The following is a 21368-nucleotide window of genomic DNA, read 5'->3' as shown; positions in this document are numbered from 1 at the left end:
TCCTAATGTCCAACCTAAACCTCGCTTGCTGCAATTTAAGCCCATTGCTTATTGTCCTGTCCTCAGAGGTTAAGAAGAACAATTCTTCTCCCTCCTCCTTATAACAACCTGTTACATACTTGAAAACTGTTCTCATGTCCCCTCTCAGTCTTCTCTTCTCCAGACTAAACAAATCCAATTTTTTCAATCTTCCCTCATTGGTCATGTTTGCTAGACCTTTAATCATTTTTGCTGCTCTTCTCTGGACTCTCTCCAGTTTGTCCACATCCTTCCTGAAATGTGACACCCACAACTGGACATAAACTCCAGTTGAGGCCTAATCAGCGCAGAGTAGAGCGGAAGAATTACTTCTCGTGCCTTGCTTACAACACTCCTGCCAATACATCCCAGAATGATGTTTGCTTTCTTTGGAACAGCATGACACTGTTGACTCATATTTAGCTTGTGATCCACTATGACCCCCAGATCCCTTTCCGCAGTACTCCTTCCTAGGCAGTCATTTCCCATTGTGTTTGTGTGCAACTGATTGTTCTTTCCTAAGTGGAGTACTTTGCATTTGTCCGTATTGAATTTCATCCTATTTACTTCAGACCATTTCTCCAGTTTGTCCAGCTCATTTTGATTTTTAATCCTGTTGTCCAAAGCACTTGCAGCCCCTCCCATCTTGGTATCATCCGCAAACTTTATAAGTGTACTCTCTATGCCATTATCTAAATCATTGATGAGACTGCTTAATCAAGAGATAGCTTTCAGAGGAAGAGGGCCACCCAACCACCCTCCACAACCGCTCAGGCATCATCTAAACAGCAGATTTGATGGGCTGGTCGAGGGTTCGAGTCCTTCCACTCCTCTGGATTTACAGATGCATCTTTAGCCCCGCCTCACTCCCTTTGGGGACTGCCTTGCCCATTTCCACCAGGCTGGGGAATGGATCACCATGGAGCAGTGGGTCTCAGAGGTCATAATGTCGGGCTATACCATCCATTTTCTGTCACTTCCCTCCCTCTCTCTTCTGACTAGGAACAATAGAACTGATCCCTTCCCCTCACAGAGGCAGGGGGTTCTCCTCAATATATTTCCTTCTGGCAAAGACAGACGGAGGTTGGAGACCAATCTTAGATCTAAGACAGCTGAACATGTTCGTAAAGCCTCAAAAGTTCCTAATGGTGACTCTGGCGACTATATTTCCTTCACTGGAGGAAGGAAATTGGTTTTTGGCCCTCAATCTAGAAGATTCCTACTTCCATATAACGATACACCCTTCACATCAGAAATACCTATGCTTCACCATAGGCCAAGACCATTTCCAGTACCAAGTGCTCCCCTGCAGCCTATCGTCAGCCCCAGTGGTATTTTCAAAGGTCCTAGTGGTAGCGGCAGCTTACCTTTGGGAGGAAGCCATGCTGGTCTTCCCATCCCTCAATGACTGGCTACCCAAGGGCCGTTCCTTCGAGACAGTGCCATCTTCCACCCACATGGCCCTTGCTCTGTTCCGGTAGTTGGGCCTGCAGCTGAACATAAAGAAATCCATGCTGGTACCAGTACAACGGCTGCAGTTTATGGGGCTGCCCCCAACCAGAGCAAACCTCCCTTTAGACAGAGCTGTGACCTCATCAGGCCTGGTAGGTTCAATTCAGGGAAGCCATGGGACCACAATAAGGAACTGTCTTCAACTCTCAGGCCATATGGCAGCTTGCGCCTTTGTGACCAATCATGCAAGGCTTTGTCTCTGCTGTTTCCAGGGTTGTCTCAGAAGAATCTACTCTCCGAGCAAGGACTCCTTGGACAGGCAGGTGACTGTCCCCTTGCATGTAAAGAACTTCCTACATTGGTGGAAGGTGCAACTCAACGTCTGTGCGGGCGTCTTTCTGTCACCCAGTCCATAAGTCACTAACAACTGACATATCACGGTCACCATGGGGAGCCACCTGGACACTCTCATGATTCAGGGCAGCTGGATGGCCTGCGAAGCTAGGTTCCAGTTCAACCCATTGGAGCTCAGGGCAACCAGGAACACTTGTCTCAATTCCTGCCCTTCATCCTGGCAAGGCAAACTGGGTCATGAAAGGCAACATGTCCTGCATCTTCTACGTCAACAAGCAGGGAGGAGGAAGATCCCCCTCCTTGTGCCCTGCAGCCCTAAAGCTCTGGAGCTGGTGGATAGCCCACCATATACAGAGCTCAGCAGCCTACCTCCCAGGCATGCAGAACACCACAGCCATTGCCCTCAGCTGACACTTCTCCCACGACTACGCATGGGAGCCAGACACGCAGGTTCTCCACAGCATATTCCAGAGATGGGAATGGCCAGAAATCCATCTTTTCACCACCTCCAGGAAAGAGGAAGTGCCCTAGCTTCTGTCACCCCTCCCCTCACCCTTCCTTCTGCCGTGGAAGAAGAGTCTGTTCTATGCCTTTCCCCAACACCCCTAATTCGAAGGGTGCCGAACAGGTCAGGCAGGACAAGGCCAAAGTAATTCTCATAGCACCTCCCTGGCCAGGGCAAGCTTGGTACCCTAACCTGCTTCAGCTCTGTGTCCAACGGCCAGTTCAGTTCCGTTCCCGACCATCCCTCGTCTCCTGTCTCAGGATGCGCGTCGCACGTGTCATCCAACCCAAGTAGTACTTCACCTCAGAGCCCGGCTCCTGGATGGTTCTCAGGGAAGAGGCTTCCTGCTCTATGGATGGGAAGTTGGTGCTATTAAACAGTAGGAAAAAATCAACCTGCATTACTTACTTGCAGAATTGGTTCCCCTTTCCCTCATCCTAGATTACCTGCTGGAGCTGAAGACATCTGGGTTATTGATCAGCTCAGTCAAGGTACACCTGGCCGCCATATCAGCCTTTCATTCCCTGGTCAAGGGATTCTCCATTTTTGCTCAGTCCCCTTTCATGTCAAGTGTGAGCCTGCTTTCCTTTCAGTTCTTACAACAGGGTGGCACTCTCCTCTCACGAGTGCTCCCCTGGCTGATGGTTCTTTTGGTGGGTCTTCAGTGACACAGCCCTCCCGCCAAGTCACACACACCGTCCCCCCTTCTAGGTATACAGTCTTTACTTCTTTCTGTTGGCCCTGATATGGGGCCGTAGCACCAAGGCTCCCTTCCTGGAGACACTGCTTTCCTTAACAGCCCAACAGCGGCCCATCTCAATACCCTTTCAGCAGCCCTTGCTTGGGTTCAGTCTTCAACCAGCCCAGCAGGGCCCATTATGGTACCCTCGCTTGGTCTGGCTAGGTTCTGGGCTCTGCCTGCCCACACTGATCTGTCCATCATCCTGCTGCTCTCCCACCCAGCTAGGCACCCAGCGCTCCCTCTTCCAGCTCCAGGCAGCAACTGACTGCTCTCTGCCTCTGCTGCTTCCTTTTATATGGCCCTTCTGGCTCCTGATCGGTCACTCCAGTAGCTCCTCTGATTGGCTGCTCCCCTGCAGCCACTCTAGGCTGCCTGGAAGACTTCTCTTCTACTCTTTTCTGGGGCAGGGTGAGTCAGGGCCGCGAGACCTCCAGCATGGGGCCTCCGGACCTACTCCACCTCATCACAGACTGTGTAAACTCTTCCCTCACATTATATACTGCACTCCGTGTTGGGATCTTAACCTGGTTCTCAACCACCTTGTGAGACCTCCATTCAAACCAATGGTAACCTGCTCCCTACTGTTTATTTATGAAGACGGACTTCTTAGTTGTCATAACTTTGGCCCATAGGGTTGGGGAGATTGGAGTCTTGATGGCAGATCCCCTCCTTTACGATGCTCTTCAACAAGGTCTCTTTACATCCACATCCTAAATTCCCATCAAAGGTTACAAAGGAAGACAATAAAGTCAAATACTGACCTAAGACCTTGTGCACCTACTGCCCTGTCACCTCTGCGAATGTCACAAGAATGCATGAAATTGCCTTTTCATAGCATTACAAGCAGAAACTTGGCATGCCCATCAAATGTCACAGAGCTTCTTCAATGCCAAGACTTTATTTTTGGGATGTACTTTCTTTTGAATGGCTGTGAATTTAGTATGTGCAGCTGACCCAGAGAGAAAAGTGTACACAAATTTCTCCAGGATGGGGAAAAAAATTCAGTGCATGTTTGTTTCCTTTGCACACATCAACAAAAACTAAATGGTACCTGTGCTTGAAACAGTGAACATACAATGCTTGAGGTACCACTTCCTGCAAGAGAGCTTGCACACGGTGAAGATTTTCACTCATAACATTGGCACTATGAGAACTCTGGGCACTACAGTTCTGCATATCAGTACCACACCGTGGCGATATGGTCTTCATGTACTGAAGGAGAGGCTTTGCAGAAAGTGACTTGGCGGGATGGAAACCAACATCCTTCACTGCTGGAGAACACTGGCTGTTGTCCCATTGACTGCAGCAGACCATCCCAGTGGCTGGAAACAGGCAGATTCCAGGATCCTCCTTGCCCCACATGCTCCTCCTGCGACCCCCTCAGAACCCAGCACCCATAGCCTGCTGTCTGGGGCTGACGTGCTGGGTGCCCTGGAGCAAGCCTCTTCCCCTCTGTGCTGGTGGCCCATCTGCACTGTGGGGCCTCACTGCTCTGCAGGGGGAGGGGAGGGAGTGGTGAGCTTCACTCCTTGGTGTTTATAAAGTGCTTTGGGGTCAGGTAGGAAGGGCTGCCCTAGCCCGGGACTCTGGAGAGCCGGGCTCAGGTCCCAGCTCTGCTACAGGCTCCCTGGAAAACATGGAGATGCTTTGGAAATTCCCATCCAGCTCTGTGCCTCAGTTTCCTCACCTGTATCATGGGGACAATGGTCCTTCCACTTCCCCACCCTTTGTTTGCCTTGTCTAGTTGGACTGAGAGCTCTTAGGGGCAGGGCTGTCCCTCACTCTGTGTGGACACTGAATTGTGGGCATAAGGCTCCAGGGCCAAGCCTCCACTGCAATGAATGAGGGCAGTTCCCTCCTCTCTGAGCTGTGGTTTCAGGCTGTCTGCAGACTCAGGCACTATTGCTCAGCTCACATTTGGGCCTTTTCTTCACAACCATAAGAACTAGAATTTGTTTCTAGGAACATGGGACTCGCCAGACTGGACGAGTCCAGGGTCCGTCTAGCACAGGTGACTGTCTCCAGCCGTGTCCAGCACCAGCTGCTCCAGGAAGAGGTGCAAGAATCTTCTCTCCAGTGAACAGCTGCAGAATAACTTCCTGATCAATTAGTGTTTAATGGCCTGAAGCAGGAGGGGTCAATATCCCTTATAAGAAAATGGGATCAGCTCTACTACAACTTCAGACTTCCTCATTAACCATAGCCACACCAAGTCCTGCTAAGCTCTCAGCCTCAATCAGATCTTGTGGCAGCGAGTTCCTCAGGCTAATTGTGTGTTGTTCATTGACTGTCCCTATTTTATTAGCAGACAGGGTGAAATGTGGCACCTGATCCCCCTGCTCTGTCCCACACATTGTTTGGTGTCCTTCTATCATGGCCCCTCTTCTTTGTCTGCTTTCAAAACCAAACAGTCCTGACTGTTTCTGTCTCTCCAGACCTCCCACTCTGAACCCCATCATTCTGATTTGCCTATTCGGAGAGGGGGAGGGACCAGCACTGAGCAGTGTGGGGGGTGAGACCCACTGAGGGTGAAAGTACAGTGTTTCAGGGGGTGGTAAATGGGTGCTGAGACCTGGAGCTAGGCGGGGATTCTGTGGGGCATTGCATGCGGCAGAGCGCGGCTTGCAGTGTGGGGGCCTGGGCATTTGCTCACTTTTTATGGCGGGCTGGAAGAAAACTGGTGTGTCCCCAGGCAGACGGGCTGGTGTTTTCCTGCTGTCTGACCTGGGATGGGTTTGGCTCAGTCCAGGGTGTGCAGCAGCCTGGCCCCGGTGGCCGCGTCATGGGCTAGCCATGGTCGGCTGGCCTTGCGGGGGTCTCTGGCGGCTCCCCAAGCAGGAGTCACCATTTTTGCAGGACTAGGGTTGGCAACTTTCTAATCACACAAAACCGAACACCCCGTCCCACCCCTTCCCCAAGACCCTGCCCCTTCCCCAAGGTCCCGCCCCCGCTCACTCCACCCCCCCTCCCTCCATCGCTCGCTCTCCCCCACCCTCACTCACTTTCACCGGGCTGGGGCAGGGGGTTGGGTGTGGGGCTCTGGTGTGGTGCCAAAAATGAGGGGCTCAGGGTACGGGCTGGGGCAGGGGTTTGGGATGCAGAGCGGGGGAGGGATCCTGCTGAGGGTGTAGGCTCTAGGGTGGGGCCAGGGATGGGCAGTTTGGGGTGCACTAGGGGGCTGGGGCAGGGAGTTGAGATGTTGGGGGGGTTCAGGCTCTGGGAGGGAGTTTGGGTGCAGGAGGGGACTCTGAGCTGGGGCAGGGAGTTGGGATGCGGGAGAGGGTTGGGGTGTGGGGTCCCAGAGGCACTTACGACAGCTCCTGGGAAGTGGCCGCCAGGTCCCTGCAGCCCCAGGCCCATGGGTGGCCAGGGAGGCTCCGCGCACTGCCCTCGTTTCCGCAGGCGCCACCCTCGCAGCTCCCATTGGTCGTGGTTCCCAGCCAATGGGAGCTGCGGAGCCGGCATTCGGAGCAAGGGCAGCACGTGGAGCCTCCCTGGCTGCCCACGCGTCTAGGGACCACTAGGACCTGGCAGCCGTTTCCGGGAACCGCGCGGAGCTAAGGCTGGCAGGGAGCCTGCCTTAGCCCTGGGCCCCCGCTGCACCGCTGACCGGACTTTTAACAGAGCTGCCAGGGTCCCTTTTCGACTGGGCGTTCCAGTCAAAAAACGGATGCCTGGCATCCCTAAGCGGGACCCACAGGAAAGGGCGCAATGTTTTGTACTCCCTCTCCAGCTGCAGCACTTCCACCGCAGTGAGAGCTCCCCCTGCTGGCTCTGCAGTGACCCCAGCCTGCACGTGTGAGCCTATCGGGGCGTGGCTCTTGCCGCCGTGGCTCGCTGTGCAGAGAGAAGCCGTTAGCGTCTAAACGTGTTGACCCAGACAGCACCTTGTGTCAGCACAGACAGCACTCATCTCCCCCTGAGAGGGCAGTGGCATGCCCCCTCCAGCCCCTCTCTGCAGATGGGGGGCTGCAGTACTGGGGATAGGGAGGTTATAGTGTTGGGCTGATGCAGTGGTGGGGCAGTGCGGTGCCAGGAGTTTGCAGTGATTGGGGGGTTGCTGTGCATGGGGCATGAATTGTGGGGCATGCAGTGCCGGGGGTGCAGTGTCAGACGTGTGCATTGTGGGGTGCGCAATGCCAGGAGAGTGCTTTGTTGGGGGTTTCAGTGCCGGGGAGTATAATGCCAGGTGCATCATTGCCAGGGGATGCAGTGCAAGGGGGTGGATTGCCAGGAGGGTACTTGGTTGGGGTTGCAGTGACAAGGGGTAGAGTGCCAGGGACGTGCATTGTGGGGGGGTTCAGTGCCAGGGGCATGCAGTGCCAGGGGGTGCATTGCAGGACTTGCAGTGCTAGGAAGGTGCTTTGTTGGGGGTTGCAGTGCCAGAGCGTGCAGTGCCAGGGAGTGCATTGTGGCGGTTGCAGTGCCAGGAAGGTGCTTTTTGGGGGGTTGCAGTTCTCGGGGGTACAGTGCCAGGGGGTGCATTGCAAGGAGTGCAGTGCCAGGAGGGTACTTAGTTGGAGGTTGCGATGACAGGGGGTAAAGTGCCAGGGGAGTGCATTGCTGGGGGACCCAGTGTCAAGGGCGTGCATTGCTGGGGGGCCCAGTGTCAGGGCTGTGCATTGCTGGGGGATCCAGTGTCAGGGCATGCATTGCTGGGGACGCAGTGTCAAGGGCGTGCATTGCTGGGGGACCCAGTGTCAGGGGCGTGCATTGCTGGGGGGCCCAGTGTCAAGGGCGTGCATTGCTGGGGGACGCAGTGCCAGGGGCGTGCATTGCTGGGGACGCAGTGCCAGGGGCGTGCATTGCTGGGGGACCCAGTGCCAAGGGCGTGCATTGCTGGGGGACGCAGTGCCAGGGGCGTGCATTGCTGGGGGACCCAGTGTCAAGGGCGTGCATTGCTGGGGGACCCAGTGTCAGGGCATGCATTGCTGGGGACGCAGTGTCAAGGGCGTGCATTGCTGGGGGACCCAGTGTCAGGGGCGTGCATTGCTGGGGGATCCAGTGTCAGGGCATGCATTGCTGGGGACGCAGTGTCAAGGGCGTGCATTGATGGGGGACCCAGTGTCAGGGGCGTGCATTGCTGGGGGGCCCAGTGTCAAGGGCGTGCATTGCTGGGGGACGCAGTGCCAGGGGCGTGCATTGCTGGGGACGCAGTGCCAGGGGCGTGCATTGCTGGGGGACCCAGTGCCAAGGGCGTGCATTGCTGGGGGACCCAGTGCCAAGGGCGTGCATTGCTGGGGGACGCAGTGCCAGGGGCGTGCATTGCTGGGGACGCAGTGTCAGGGGCGTGCATTGCTGGGGGACCCAGTGTCAGGGGCGTGCATTGCTGGGGGGCCCAGTGCCAGGGGCGTGCATTGCTGGGGACGCAGTGCCAGGGGCGTGCATTGATGGGGGACCCAGTGTCAGGGCATGCATTGCTGGGGACGCAGTGTCAAGGGCGTGCATTGCTGGGGGGCCCAGTGTCAGGGGCGTGCATTGCTGGGGACGCAGTGCCAGGGGCGTGCATTGCTGGGGACGCAGTGCCAGGGGCGTGCATTGCTTGGGGACCCAGTGCCAAGGGCGTGCATTGCTGGGGGACCCAGTGTCAAGGGCGTGCATTGATGGGGAACCCAGTGCCAGGGACGTGCATTGCTGGGGACGCAGTGCCAGGGGCGTGCATTGCTGGGGACCCAGTGCCAGGGGCGTGCATTGCTTGGGGACCCAGTGCCAAGGGCGTGCATTGCTGGGGGACCCAGTGTCAAGGGTGTGCATTGATGGGGAACCCAGTGCCAGGGACGTGCATTGCTGGGGACGCAGTGCCAGGGGCGTGCATTGCTGGGGGACCCAGTGTCAAGGGCGTGCATTGCTGGGGGGCCCAGTGTCAGGGCTGTGCATTGCTGGGGGACCCAGTGTCAGGGGCGTGCATTGCTGGGGGGCCCAGTGTCAAGGGCGTGCATTGATGGGGGACCCAGTGTCAGGGGCGTGCATTGCTGGGGGACCCAGTGTCAAGGGCGTGCATTGATGGGGGACCCAGTGTCAAGGGCGTGCATTGCTGGGGGACCCAGTGTCAGGGGTGTGCATTGCTGGGGATGCAGTGCCAGGGGCGTGCATTGCTGGGGGACCCAGTGCCAGGGGCGTGCATTGCTGGGGACGCAGTGCCAGGGGCGTGCATTGATGGGGGACCCAGTGTCAGGGCTGTGCATTGCTGGACAGGGTGTGTTTTAACTCTGCTTCTCTCCGGTTCTTGCAGTTTGTGCACCTGGCCCAGGTGAGCTTCCTCATTCATGCCTTTGGCTCGGCCTTCACCTTGGACCTGGAGCTGAACCAGTAAGTTCTTCCCTGGGGCTGTGGGTGGCCTGGCTCAGTGCCCCGAGGGCTGGCCCCCATGAGTCAGGACTGAGGCCCAGGGCAGGCTGGGGTGGAAGCAGGCGAAGCATGGCCTGTTGCTGCCTGAGAGGCAGCTCCACCAGCAGGGGATCCACCCCACAGTGCGTGAGTTGGTGGGGCTCAGCCCAGGTGCCAGCAATCCGGGATCCACAGCGTAAAGGGCACAATGGGCCCCACTACTGATTGCAGCAGAGGAGCCGTGGGCTCCGTGGTGTCAGCCTGGACCCACGGCTGTACGAGGCCGTGTGTGTGGGGGAGGCTCTGAGCATGTGTGCAGGAGACGCTCCGGGGCAGCGGGGTGGGGGGTGCCGCATCCCCTGGCACTGGGCTGGGCTGGCTCCAAGCTCTGGCATCGGGTGAAAGCTGCCCCCTTAATCTTTCATGGAGCCCTCTGGAGCCACCCAGCTCTGACACTGAAGCCCCAGGCCCAGGTGAGCTCCAGAGCTTGGGTGTAACGGGAGCCGGAGTGATCAGCCCGAGCGGCTGGCGATTGGGTTTCTGTGCCGGGGAGTGAACCTGCCGAGCTCCTGGGGGGTCCCCGACAGCCCAGCCCCCCTCTGACCTCACTCCAGTGCTCCTCCCCGTGACCCAGGTGAGCCCCCAGCCCATTGCAAGGGCCCCCAGTGAAGAGCGGGTGCAGCGTGGACAGTGTGTTCTCTGTGTGTGTGGTGAGAGCGCAGCTGTGGACAGTGTGTTCTCTGTGTGTGTGGTGAGAGCGCAGCTGTGGACTCTGTGTGTGTGTGTGTGTGTGTGTGTGTGTGTGTGTGGTGAGAGTGCAGCTGTGGACAGTGTGTGTGTGTGTGTGTGTAATGAGAGCGCACCGGTGGACAGTGTGTGTGTGTGTGTGTGTGTAATGAGAGCGCACCGGTGGACAGTGTGTGCGTGTGTGTGTGTGTGTAATGAGAGTGCAGCTGTGGACTCTGTGTGTGTGTGTGTGTGTGTAATGAGAGCGCACCGGTGGACAGTGTGTTCTCTGTGTGTGTGTAATGAGAGTGCAGCTGTGGACAGTGTGTGTGTGTGTGTGTGTGTGTGGTGAGAGAGCAGCTGTGGACAGTGTGTGTGTGTGTGTGTGTGTGTGGTGAGAGAGCAGCTGTGGACAGTGCGCCGTGTGTGTGTGTGTAATGAGAGCGCACCAGTGGACAGTGTGTGTGTGTGTGTGTGTGTGTGTGTGTGTGGTGAGAGCGCAGCTGTGGACAGTGTGTGTGTGTGTAATGAGAGCGCACCAGTGGACAGTGTGTGCGTGTGTGTGTGTGTGTGTGTGTGGTGAGAGCGCAGCTGTGGACAGTGTGTGTGTGTGTGTGTGATGAGAGCGCACCGGTGGACAGTGTGTGTGTGTGTGTGTGTGTGTGTGTGGTGAGAGCGCAGCTGTGGACAGTGTGTGTGTGTGTGTGTGTGTGTGGTGAGAGCGCAGCTGTGGACAGTGCGCCCTGTGTCTTTCTGTGGGCGCGGGAGCGGAAGGGGAGCAGGGCTGGTTGGGTGCAAGGCCTGGGCGGCTGAGCCTGCAGTCACAGGGGAAAGGCCAGTGGATGCTCTGCCATATGGATGGCACCAGCCCAGCACGTCAGGGGCCTGGTTAATCTGACCCCCTCGTCCCCCACCCGCCCCAGCCAGCAGCAGCTCCTCATCTGCCCCCCTCATTTCCCGGCAGCCACCTGCTCTCCTCGCGCTATGTGGAGCGGCGCTTTGGCCAGGATGGGAACAGCAGCCACAGCCCGGTGAGTGGGAGCGGCACAGGGCGGGTGGGCTTCGCCGGGCGCTGCTGGCGAGCAAGCTTGGAGAAGGCCCCTGCCAACGGGGCTGAGGGGCCAGGCAGAGTCTTTCAGGGGGCGGATGTAGAGCCGCAGGACGAGACTGGCCAGGAGCAGGCGTTGGTGTCATGCAGGGGAGGCCCAGCCCCACCCTGCTGCAGCGTGGGCTGGGCAAGAGCAGCCTCTGTGAGAGCTGCAGTCGCAAAGCAGGTGTGGCCAGGCTGCTGCCGAGAGTCAGGTGAGCGGGCGGGTCCTGGCTGCCCGGTGTCTAGAATGGGAATGAAATTAGCAAAGTTAAATGAATGATGAAACGTCTCATGAAATTAATAGGTGGCAAATTTAAAACTCAGCAAAGAAAATACTTTTACACCCAGTGATATTTAGCCTGTGGAACTCACTGCCACAGGGTGGCCTCGAGACCAAGAAAGTAGCAAGATTCAAACAGGGACCAGGCATTTCTACAGTACAAGAGTATCTTAATGAATGAATTGTGGCAGGATAGTAACCCTGGTGCTTCAGGGCTTGAGCCCATCTGTCACGGAGTGTGGGGGAGTCCAGGCCCTGCACCCCTCTTCCTGGGATCCACTGAGACTCTCAGCCAGCCAGTAAAACAGAAGGTTTATTGGACAACAGGAACACAGTCCACAACAGAGCTTGTGGGTACAACCAGGACCCCTCAATCACGTCCTTCTGGGGGAGCAGGGAGCTTAGACCCCAGCCCTGGGGTTCCCTGTGTTCCTCTCCCCAGCCCCAAACTGCCAACTAAACCCCCCCAGCAGGCCCCCTCCTGCAGCCTGTCTTCACATTCCTGGGCAGAGGTGTTACCTCCCCCTCCCCCTCCTGGCTCAGGTGACAGGCTCTCAGGTCTCCCATCCCCAGGGCACATTCCCAGGTCAACACTCCCCCCTCCCTGCTGCGTCACATCGTCACACCATCGCTGACTAGGATGAGACCTATCGTGGGGCAGATTATCCCTTTCCCACTGCATGGGGTTCCTCCAATTTCCTCTGCAGCATCTGGTTCTGGCCCCTGCCGGAGACAGGGTACCAGGCTAGCTGGGCCTGGGGCTGACCCAGCTCGGTGCTGCCGGTGCTGCTGGGCTAGTTGCTGCCGGGCCAGGAAGCTGGTGGCCGGGAGGGGAAGCGGAGTCGCGCTCCCAGCAGGGTAGAATTCAAAGCGAGTTTTGCATGCTGTGAGAGTAGCAGGTCATGGCAACGTCACACTTCTGCCTGGCTCAGCGAGCGTGGAGCTGGCAGGGGGCTGGGGAAAGGGGACCCAGGCAAATGCTGCCAGCAGCCTCTCAGTGCCAAGGGGAGGGGGATGGGAGCACAGGCCCGACGGGACAACGCGGGGTCATTTTGGGCCCCCTTGGCTGGAAGGATCCCCAGAGCCCCCTGCGCCCAGGCCTGAAATGGCCAGCACCCGAGGCAGCACTGTTCAGAGGAGCCTGGCTCAGGGCAGCCCCAGACCAGCGGAGGGGACCTGCCCTAGGCAGGGCATGGAAATCCAGGCCAGGTCTTCCTCCTCCCCTGTCGCTGTGGCCACTCCAGGCCATGGGCTCAGCAGCTGGGGGGCTGGTGATGGTGACCTGGGTGTGGTGTGATCACACCAATACTAAGAGCACGGGCTGTTAGTACCAGTCAGCGGAACAAATGAGACCCTGTCCTTTTAACTGCACGCCACCTGAGCTACCCTGGCGCCAGCCACCGTGGCACAGTCTGGGTCCTGGGCCCTCGTCTCCAAAAGGGTCAGTGGCTGGGAGTGCCCACTCCCCACCCTGGTCTTGTGCCACTCAGGGGTATGGCCCATGGCAGCTTCTTCAGCAAACATGCAACATGAAGGGTTAATGTCACAGTCTAGCTGGCCCAAGTACCAGCTCCGCCCCCGCCCCTGGCCCAGCCACCCCATGACCTGTCTTCCCCCATCCTGCCTGCTACAGCCCAGGGGCATCTGGACCAGCGCCATGCCCACCTGCTCTGGCCCAAGCCTCCTGTGACTGAGGGACAGGAATTGCCGGCTGCTTGGCACCCTCTGCCACTGACCAGCCTGTGTCCTCCCCTGGGGTTATAGGTGGGGGGCTGCAGCTTGGCCACCCCAGCATGAGCCCCCCTGGTGCAGAGGCTAGTAAATGAGGGAGAGCAGGACAGGACCTCTCTCCTGTGCTCACATCTCCTGGCCAGGCCTTGTGGGAGAAGAGGGATGTTTTCTGGCCCAGCCCCTGCCTTTCCTGGCGGTGCAGGAACGTGGCTGGGCTGGGCCTCCTGGCCTTGGCTGTGATCCATCTTCTGCCATGATCCATCTCCTCCTCCTTCCATTTGGAGTCATGCGTGTCGTGGTTCTGACTTTCCTCTTGTTTCCTGCGGCTTCCTGTGTTTTGAGCTCTCCAGGGTGGGTTTTATCGCGTGCTAAGTCCCAAACAGGCGGGCCCCCGAATCGGACTGTGCCTGCGTTCCCAGCAGAGCAATACCCCATGGCAAGCCCGGCTCCATTGGCTCCGAAGGCCCAGCATGGAGCACAGTGAGTCACTGCTGCAGACAGGGCGCAGCTGGGCTACAGATCCCTCCTCCCCACCTGCCGCTCCAGCCTGGAGCACTAGTCAGAGCCACAGATGGACAGAAAGACAGACAGCCACGGGCATGCAAGCCAGCAGGCTACGACACAGGCTTACTCCCAAGCTGCTCCCTCTGGCTCCTTACTGAGAAACTCCCTGGCTTCTCCTCTTATGGAGGATGCAGGGATGCCTGAGAAGGTCACCAAAGGAGGGCAGTGATCAGAGGGGTGTGCAGCCAGGGCACATGAGGGGTTTTCTGAGGGGGGTGTGGGGGTGGGGTTGGGGGGCAGGGACTCAGTCGCAGCTCTCCAGGGAGCTAGATGGGACCTGCCATGATCAATCCCAAGCAGGCTGGGAACATTGGTTAGCTTTGGCACGTCTGGGAAGCAGAGATGTGTGCAGACGTGTACTCTATTGAAGTGAACTGACTGGCTGTTCCGAGCAGGGGGAGGGGTTCTCCGTCTGTTGGCGTCTGCGGCTCCAGGCCTTTCTGGAAGATGCGTTAATCAAGCACAAGCCGTTGGGCTCCGCACAGCGAGAACGGGGTGAAGTAATGACCTGTGCTACCCAGGAAGTCACTAGATGATCTAACGGCCCCATCTGACTTCGAACGCTGTGAATCTACGAATCCGGACCAGGCGGGTGGGGTGGCTCTGGCCTGCCCGGGCACCACCTCTGCAGATCAGCTCGCCTGGGCTCTTTAGTGTCCTAGTGCAGTGGTGGCTGCAGACCCCAATCGGGGATCAGGGCCATTGTGCTGGGCGCTGCCCAGACACGTGGCACAGGCCCCTCCCCGGAGAGCTCGGGGGGAGCGAGCTAGTCCCGCCCGCTAGCTAGTAGCATCTCAGCCACATGGCCCAGCAGTCGATCAACGCCAGCCGACACCTGGGCAGTCAGCATAGGGGGTTCAATTGAGTTAGAATCATCGAATCTCAGGGGTGGAAGGGACCTCAGGAGGTCGTCTAGTCCAACCCCCTGCTCAAAGCAGGACCAAGCCCCAATTTTTGCCCCAGATCCCTAAATGGCCCCCTCAACGACTGAGTTCACATCAAACTCGCATGGGTTGAGCAGGCCAATGCTCAAACTACTGAGCTATCCCTCTCGCCATTAAAGCCTACAGTACCCAGTATTCCTCGGAGGTCTCCCATCCAAGTGCTAACCAGGCCCAATCCTGCTTAGCTTCTGAGATCAGATGAGATTGGGCGTGTTCAGGGTGGTCTGGCCAAAGACATATGGCCACAGAGTTCCAGCTGTCAGTGATCGAGACCCACCAAGCAATCAGAGAGGACTGAGTACAAGGGTCTCTCTCTACTTAGGAAAGCCCCAGGGGCTGGGGTAACAGGGGGCTGTGGGTCAGGATTGAAGGGCGCTGGCCGCACTGTGTGCGGGGGAGCCCATGGCTGGGATAGCAGGGGGCTGTGGGTCAGGATTGAGGGGCCCTGGCTGAGCTATGTGGAGGGGAGGCCACGGCTGGGCTAGCCGATGGGGAGGGGTCCTGATGCATCTGGACTTTGCCCCCAGAATAGATCAGCAGGGCTGTAAAGACATTTCCCTTCGAGGAGGGTGTGTGTATTGGGGGTGGGGGTCACCCAGGCTGCTCCTATTGCTCTGGCCCACTGGCAGAGAGATCACAGCACACTTCCCCAGCCTGGGGCAGGAGGGCAGCCCCCTTAATGCACGTGGGAGGGAAGCAGAATGACATCAGGTTGCTAGGACTCCAGCGGAGGGGCAGGGGAGCAGGCCACGGCAGGCACTGCCATGTTTAAAAGATGAATGGGTCCTTCCATAAATAGCCGGGCATGTCTCTCGCCCGGCAACCCCGCCTGTCATGCAGATTTCATGGTGCCGCTCAGCACAAAGCCGGCCGTGGAAGTGGAGCAGCAGTAATGCTGAGGGAATGTGAAACAAAGGACAGGCGGGGAGGGGCTGGGCTGCCAGCTCCGCCCTGCCCCGCCAGGGCCTCCTCTGCCCTCACCCTCTCTCTGCCCTTCTGGGCCGCCCTGCTCATGCCCTGCCTCTCCTCAAGTCCTCTGACCGCTCTGTGCCAGCCTGCGGCTGTGGTGACTGGGGACCTCCATCTGCCCCCTGGATGCCCAAGGCTGGGGCTCTGTAACCTGTGCAGGGATGGTTCCTATAAATAGACACAGTGGAGCAAGGCTGCTGCTAGTGCGTCATGCGAGCCTGTGGAGATGGGGCTGCACACACGTGCACAGGCATCTGGAGGAGAAGGACGCCGTACACGCAGACAAGGGCATCTGTGCACTGCTATTGGCAAACACAGACTTTCACATAAGTGTGAACACGACGCACATGCAGACAGGTGCACACATATCCGGGCAAACACACATGCATGCCTACATGCGAGGACATGCATGCACATGCAGACAGGTGTGCAGGTAGGGGAAAGCCTATCTAGGAATGCACAGGGCCATTGACATGGGCATGAAAATGAGAGCAAAGGACCCACCCTCTCTAGGACATGCATACAGGCAGCTACGTGCAAAGACCAGACAGACAACCACACGGAGGATAAAAGACCCCGCCCCCACACAGACACAGCACAGCCTACATGCAGATTGGTACGTACACAGACATAGAGACTCACACTTGTACATGCATGAGCACACACCTGGAGTACAAGTGTGCCCACATGTGCAGATGGGCTTGTCCATCTGACAGAAGCTGTTGTTACAATCTGAGAGGTGTGCAGGGGGACCCCAGTACCGGTGCAGCGAATATTGGTGTGTGTAAACACATGGCATCCTAAACCAAGAAGTGGCTGCAAGATGTTATCTCATGTTCCAAGTTGGGAGGAACTGAGGCACAGAGAAGGGCTGGGATCAGATCAGATCAGAGCCAGGAATAGCACCCATGAATCCTGACTCCCAGTCCCTTGCTCTCTTCACTAGACTGTGTTCCCTCCCAGAGCTGGGACTAGAACCCAGGGGTCCTGGCTCCCAATCTCCTCCTCCAATCATTAGCCTGTGCTCCCTCTTTGCTGCAGTCCTGGTGGCTGATGGCTCTCCTTGCCCCATTGTTCTGTTGCAGGGAGCGGGGGAGCACTGTTACTATCAGGGCAAACTCCGAGGGGAGGCGAGGTCCTTGGCAGCTCTGTCCAGCTGCCGTGGTCTGCAGTGAGTACCACCATGGGCATGAGGGTGGGAGCGGATTGAGCCGGTACAGGGTCAGAGCCCCCAGGAGGCTCTGATGCTGGAGTGGCAGTGGGGAGAGAGGGAGCACTCTTGCAAGGCTGCTCACCCTAGGGGGTTTCAGATGAGGGTGCGTGTCATGGCCCTGCCCTGCTGGGCAATCCAGAGTGCTGCATTGGCTTTCGGTGCAGGGACTGGGAGGGGAGGTTCTCTTCTGCAGGGCAGCAAACTGCCTGGGGAATTGGGTTGCAGGTCCCTCGCTGCCCCGTGGTACTGGAAGGTTGGGGTGGGGGGAAGGGCAGAGAGTGGATCTGCATCCGCATCCATCTGTGACAAAGGGGTGTCTGCTTTCCCTGCAGCGGTGTCTTCTCAGATGGGAGGGATATGTACCTGATAGAGCCCTGCAGAGCAGCCGAGCATTGGCAGGTAAGGGCTGGGCTGGAATTCCATCACCCCCCGTGCTGTCTACTTGGGTTCCCGCTCACCCGGCTCCTGTTCCCCGGGGAGGTAAAGGGGAGGCCTAGGGTCACAGCACGGCCAGACACCAGGGCACAAGCCCAGCCTTCCTGGGGCTCAGACTCTGGTGCTGGTTCTGGGCACTCGGACAGCAGTGCTGCTGGGTTCTGGGTGATCAGATGCCGGTGCCAGGTTCTGGGCGCTCGCATGGGTGCTCAGATTCCGGCGCCGGGTTCTGGGCGCTCGCATGGGTGCTCAGATTCCGGCGCCGGGTTCTGGGCGCTCGCATGGGTGCTCAGACGCCGGCGCCGGGTTCTGGGCGCTCGGATGGGTGATCAGACGCCGGCGCCGGGTTCTGGGCGCTCGGATGGGTGCTCAGATGCCGGCGCCGGGTTCTGGGCGCTCGGATGGGTGCTCAGATGCCGGCGCCGGGTTCTGGGCGCTCGGATGGGTGCTCAGATGCCGGCGCCGGGTTCTGGGCGCTCGGATGGGTGCTCAGATGCCGGCGCCGGGTTCTGGGCGCTCGGATGGGTGCTCAGATGCCGGCGCCGGGTTCTGGGCGCTCGGATGGGTGCTCAGATGCCGGCGCCGGGTTCTGGGCGCTCGGATGGGTGCTCAGATGCCGGCGCCGGGTTCTGGGCGCTCGGATGGGTGCTCAGATTCCGGCGCCGGGTTCTGGGCGCTCGGATGGGTGCTCAGATTCCGGTGCCGGGTTCTGGGCGCTCGGATGGGTGCTCAGACGCCGGCGCCGGGTTCTGGGCGCTCGGACACCAGGTTCTAGTATTGCCTGCACTGGCCCATTTAAATCCAAAGCCTTGCAGCTGAGGCTGCAGCCAGAGGGATTTCCCAGAGTGCCTCCTTTCCCCTTGTTGCCATGGCAGCAAATGGAAGGAGATTCCATGGACATCTGCTCCCCATCCAGTCATTAGCTTCCCCCTCCCCCCCGCTCCCTCAGTCCATGGAGTGTCTCCCCGCCCCCAGCCTTGCCTCGGTTTCCCCAGCCCCACACCATCCCAGCAGGATGGGCAGGCTGTGCCTACAAGGGCTGCTGGGGTGAGAGCCCCTGTGGGGTCTAATAGGCCCTCAAGCGCCGGTGGGTGGGGTAAGGGTATGGGGCCATGAGGGGCCTCCCCCACTCCTTCCCCTGCTCTCACCCCCTTGCGTCCCGAGGCCGATAACCCAGCCATCTGGCAGCATGGAATGGCTGAAACCCTATCCCTGCTACCCTGCCGCTGGCCCAGCCGGAAATTGGCCCCTTCAGCCACAGAAGTCATCAATTAATGATCCCTGGTGTCAGTGTGGCGGCAAGGGGCTGAAACACAGCGGGCAGGCCTGGGGATGCCTCCTCTGGCTCGGGAGATGGACTCTGTCCCTGGGACTCGCACTTCTGGGTGTGGATAATGGGCCTTGGTGCTGGGACCCCGGTCCCTGGGTGGGGGCAGCTCCCGTCGGGCCGGTGCTGGGACTCACTCAACCCCCCACAGGCTGGAGGGGATGCTGGTGTCATGGGAGGCACAACCAGTGTGGGTTGTGTTGGGCACACACACAGTCTGCAGAGACCTTGCTACCTTGCTCTGGTGGTGAAGCCCTCGCTCCCAGGGTTCCCATGGGGATGGCTCCCCAGCACAGGTTAGGGATCCCCCAGCCAGCTGGCTGGGCCATGCATAGGCAAGGGCAGCTGGTGCTGGGGACCCACTCCCAGGGCAGACGGTGCTGGGGAGCCCCCTCTTCTTCTCCCCCTCTGCCCACTTGTCCCTGTCTCCCTTGCAGAGAGCCTCTGTGGGCAAGCTCACCCAGGGGAACTCCAGGGCCCTGCTCATCCTCCTGTTGCCTGGGGCTGGGGTCTGTGTGGGAGGTGGGGCTGTAAAACCCAGAGCTGGAACCTGTTTCTCTGACTCCTCCTTATAGTCCAGAGCTCCGGCCCTCTGCTCAGCTGCTCGGCCAGATGGGCAGAGCCTAAGAAGGGTCTCCCTCCTCTGCTCCTTGGCTCATGGATGACACAGTAGGGACCTTTTCTGAAAGGCTCTGATGAAAACCTGAACTCATTGTCCCAGATCCAGGACCGCTCCCCTGGTGCCACCCTCAGGAGAGAGAACTGGGCAGGGAAGCATTCCTCATACCTCATTCTGGGAGCCTCTGTCACACTGAAGGATCCCACAGATGCAGCCCCTCTGGGGTGGGGCAGAGTGGAGAACAATCCCACTCTGCTGGAGTTGTCCCCTATTCTGCACCCAAGGCCCCAGGGATAAACAGGAAGCAATCCTGCAGTGCAGGCAAGTCCCGGGAGGCAGGGTGGAATTACCTGAGTAGTAGGTGGCCAGTGCACTGGAATTACCCACCCGTCCATGGGGGCGTGCTCCCCCTCCCGCCACACACTCAGGAAACCAAGGCATGGTAGCTCCTGGCCCCAGCCTGCCCTGCGAAGGGGGCTGTGGCCCAGGCTGGAGCTGGGAAAGCCACCAGTGACCTTCCTGCTCTCTTGTTCCCTGCGCAGGGGCCCCTGCCTCACCTGATCCAGCGCATGCCTGCTCCCCGTCCCGCTCAGGGGTGCACAGAGCCAGGTGAGTGGTGCATGCGAGCCCCGCTCCCCATGACACAGTGGCCCTTAAGTTGTGTTAGGGCCATTGAGCCGAGAAGCCGGCGGGAAGCAGATCTACAGAAGCTGCTTCGCCCCCCCATGTCCATTCTATGGGCTTCCCTCAAGGTGGGTTTGCCTCCCCGGCACGCCCAGCCCTCTGCCTGTGCTGAGAGCTAGCTCCCTTCTCACCTGGTGTCGGATCCACAGCTACGCCCCAGCTTTGGAACCCACTCTGGGAGGAACCCTTCAGTGTGCCAGACCCCATGGGTCTCATTCTTCCTTCAGGTGGGGCACATGGCCTCACCGCCTCCTGAGCCTGGTCCTCTGGGGGGTCACCCCGGGCACTCTGCTCAGCCAATCCCACTGCCCTGGACTCTGGTTAGGGACTTGCCCCTCAGCAGGGACTGATGCACCTCCCCAGGTATTCCCAGGGAGGCTTGCAGCCTTGCCAGAGCAGGCAGGCTGATTAGTCAGCTGGAACCCAGCACAGGGAGCCCTTAGGGAAGCCCAGAGAACTGCAGATTAAAGCATTGTCCCTTCTGACCAACCCAGAGCCCTGCCAAGCTGCAGTGATCTCCGCTTGCAGGCTTTGTCTCTCTGACTCCTTCCTTGGTCAGTTCCCAGGGGAGAGGGCCCTTTGTTCTGGAGCAGGAGTCTCTGCTCCGCTTCCCTGCTGAGAGGCAGGAAAAGCCCCCTCCCTCTGGGCTGTGGGTTGCTGAGTGTCAATGTCTTGGTGACTGGGTTTTCCATGGTCGTCTTGGATTTTCCATTGATATGGGTCGGCCTTGGCCAGTCCTTTTTAAGGACCGGTCAGTCTGCTCAAGGCGACCCCCGCCCCGCATGTCTCTGAGCCTGCCTGGAGAGCAAACCTGTTCCCAGCCAGGCACACAGGAGTCATACAAAGTATTGCAAAAAGTTCCGACTTCATCACACCTGGTCACTTCCACCCCTGCCCAGCAGCAGCCCTGGCTCTGCCTCCCACTGGACCCTGGCTGGAGGATCCAGCCCTGTGACCATCTGCCTTGGCCCTGCCTGCCAGCCCCATCATCACCCCCACCTGACCCCGCTGCGCTTCTGCCCCTAGGCTGCCTGTTTGCTGCCCTGAGTCAGCAGGGCCCAGACACCCGGCCCAGACTGAGAAGGAGGCGGCAGGTAGGGCACTGCTCAGCCAGCGGGCTGGGCGGGAGGAACCGAGTGCTCAGGGGTGGGCTGGGGAGCTGAGCACTTGGGGTGGGCCGGGGGCGGGAGCTGAACGCTGAGGCTGGTGGGGGGAGGGGAGCAGAGGGCTCAGGGGCCGGGGGAGGGGTGCTGAGCTTTCCAGGGCCAGCCGTGCAGGGCCCAGACTGGCCAGGAACCAAAGGCTGTTCAGTCCCAGCCAGAGGCTGGCTGGGCCGGTGGCCCAGGGCAAGTGTCCCCAGAGGGGACCGTGGGTCCTGTCCGTTTCCA

The 21368-nt window shown here is 59.0% G+C and overlaps 1 protein-coding gene and 1 pseudogene across 7 annotated transcripts in view; one reads left to right on the top strand and one right to left on the bottom strand.

Moving 5' to 3' along the window:
• ADAM11 (ADAM metallopeptidase domain 11) overlaps positions 1 to 21368 on the top strand; it is a 56455-nt gene that overhangs the window by 15403 nt on the left and 19684 nt on the right. For 5 of the 7 annotated variants that reach the window (XM_073325594.1, XM_073325595.1, XM_073325592.1 and 2 more), the window contains 6 exons: positions 9304 to 9380; positions 11089 to 11155; positions 16788 to 16873; positions 17248 to 17314; positions 19839 to 19905; positions 21007 to 21074. In XM_073325594.1, coding sequence (XP_073181695.1) covers positions 9304 to 9380; positions 11089 to 11155; positions 16788 to 16873; positions 17248 to 17314; positions 19839 to 19905; positions 21007 to 21074 — 432 coding nt within the window. Of the gene's footprint in view, positions 1 to 9303; positions 9381 to 11088; positions 11156 to 16787; positions 16874 to 17247; positions 17315 to 19838; positions 19906 to 21006; positions 21075 to 21368 lie in introns of those variants that run through there. The other 2 variants (XM_073325593.1, XM_073325596.1) reach the window with 1 other exon arrangement.
• Positions 14851 to 14969, bottom strand: LOC140904112 (5S ribosomal RNA; annotated as a pseudogene).

This window comes from Lepidochelys kempii, chromosome 27 (genome assembly GCF_965140265.1).
Source record: "Lepidochelys kempii isolate rLepKem1 chromosome 27, rLepKem1.hap2, whole genome shotgun sequence".
Lineage (NCBI taxonomy): Eukaryota > Metazoa > Chordata > Testudines > Cheloniidae > Lepidochelys > Lepidochelys kempii.
The sequence above is the reverse complement of the archived record's forward strand: the minus strand, read 5'-3'. Positions and strand labels throughout refer to the sequence as shown.